Here is a 2,482-nt window from a genome sequence, read left to right on the forward strand (position 1 = left end):
ATAAACATGGTATCTTGATAAATATGAACTTGAGAAATATGTAATTTCATTAAGATAATAACACTTCCACATTACATATCAATAAGAAATTAATTAAATAAAAATTTTTGAAATAAATGAATTAAACATGAAATGATGAATGAATTAAAATATCAAAAATATATAAAGATTTATGACTTTTTTTTTTACTTCTCACTTTTTTTCGAATCTTTTATTTTACGAATGAATTTAAAAAAAATGAAAATAGTTATATATGTAAATATAAATTAAATTGATATAAAATAAACAACAAAATATTTTTAATGATAATTTATGATGAAATGTTGCAAAATTACAAAATAATTTGATAAAAAAATGATTAATTAATTCTATAATTCTGATACGATTATAAAAACACATATATATATTATAATATTATAGTATTGTATATTATTGTATTGTATATTATATATACAATAATATTATAGTATTGTATATTATAATATTATATAAGACGCATTTATAAATATAATCAAATAACTTCTTATTATCAATCAGCAAAAAATAAGCATATCTCTTTTGCCTTTAATCTTTCGTATTAAATATTTCTTTGATTCTGCATTTAAGTATTCATGAAAATTTGCAAATTTTTTAAATATTTTCAATTTTTAATTTTTTTCAATGATATTTTAAAATAAAGATATTTTAAGTAAACAATAAAAAGAAATATTCACTTACATAAAAACATCTATAACCTTTAAAACTCTAAGCAAAGAATTTAAAAAAGATATTTTTTACAATAAATAGGTTTAATATTATTACATAAATAATATCTTTTAGTATTATTATAATATCTTTAGTATTATTATTTATTAAAAGAAATATATAAAGAATATTTTCATAGCTATGTATTATTATATAGTATACATAATAAATAAAATTTCATTATCGACTTGAAAATAATTTAATTGTGCTTATTTATTCAAATTTATATAAGTTTATATTTTTGATATTTTATTTCTTTATCTAAATTAATTTTTTTTTAATTATTTACAACATTCCATTAAATTTCAACATAATTGATTAGACATTTTTTTTAACTGAATAACAATTAACTTTTACTACAGAGAAACATACAAGAGAACTTTAAATTCATTTTTGCTCAAAATTATGTTTATTTTTATTTTATTTTCTTTGAAATTAAGCATTACATTATAATCAAAATTAAATAATTCAATTTGATACAGCTTAAAAAAACATTGTAAGTTTAAATTAAAAAAAAATAGGAAAAAAAATGAATGAAATAGCAATATCAAATAATGTACATTAAATAATAAATTTTTCATTATGGCCATTAAATATAAAGTTATATAAAAAAAAAACAAATTTTATAAAATTATTCTTTTATAAAATTTTTTGCAATAATTAATAATATTATTAAAGCATAATTATTGTAATAGAAAACAATGAAATAACATACCTAATATTTTCTTGAGCGGAGGTCATCTTTTATAAATGTTACAAAGCAAGAATTCACGTAAAAGTCGAACCGTTCTTGGGAATGGCACACGATACAATCATCGTACATCGTTAGTTAGAATGTTGATTGAAGTTATCTTACTCAGCTTTAATGCAATTGTGTACGTTTGTACAACGTAAGCCTCCCACTACCTGTAAGAAAATAGTTGCAAAAAAAAAAAATTATTTTTATGTTTATCTCATTTTGTATAAATCTAATTTTTCTAACTTAATAATAAAAATTAATAAAAATTATAATTTTCTTTTTTTAATAATATTTTTTAAATGTTATTTCATAAATTATTATTTCTTTCTAATTATTTATATCCTTCATGTATGAATTTTTATAGATTAAGAGTATTTTTTATTAATTATTTCATTGATTAAAAATAACTTGATATCTTTCTATTATTAGTTAAATGATAGTAATCTTAAAACTATTATATAATTATTTATATATAATTTTGAAAAATTTAGAAAAATTGATCAAACTTAAATATTTAAAAATAAAATGAATAAGTATTTCTTATGGTTGAAGAATAGACACGAGTAATAATTTCAATAAATACTCTATTAAACGTCATTCATGCGTTACATAATAATCGTTTACAACATATTTATAGCGCATAATGATATTAATGACAATTAATACAAATTAATTATAAATAATAATATTTCAACACGTTTTACTCGATATATATTTTCTGTTTGAATTAACGCAGATGAATTGTAACTATATTTAAAGAGAGACTTTTTTAACGGAAGATAAAACAGAAAAAACAAAATATATAATATGGCATACTAGAATATTTCATCAAGATAATCAGAAAAAATAGCGAATTTTCTTCATGTTTCTATAGATTCTCTAGTTTGTTACCAATATACTGATTCGGTCGAGCTCGTTTAATTTTTCATCTCTCTCCTTTCTCTTCTCTTCTCCTCTCTCTCTCTCTCTCTCTCTCTCTCTCTCTCTCTCTCTCTCTCT

General features: G+C 18.7%; 1 protein-coding gene across 1 annotated transcript in view; it reads right to left on the reverse strand.

Moving 5' to 3' along the window:
* The window catches only part of LOC102672594 (indole-3-acetaldehyde oxidase-like), a 14,301-nt gene extending 12,816 nt beyond the window's left edge, over nucleotides 1-1,485 (reverse strand). The window contains 1 exon segment of the mRNA XM_006607444.2: nucleotides 1,460-1,485. Coding sequence (XP_006607507.2) covers nucleotides 1,460-1,485 — 26 coding nt within the window.
* Nucleotides 1,486-2,482: the final 997 nt, after the last annotated feature.

The sequence above is a fragment of the Apis dorsata genome, unplaced genomic scaffold, assembly GCF_000469605.1.
Source record: "Apis dorsata unplaced genomic scaffold, Apis dorsata 1.3 scaffold_5, whole genome shotgun sequence".
Classification (NCBI taxonomy): domain Eukaryota; kingdom Metazoa; phylum Arthropoda; class Insecta; order Hymenoptera; family Apidae; genus Apis; species Apis dorsata.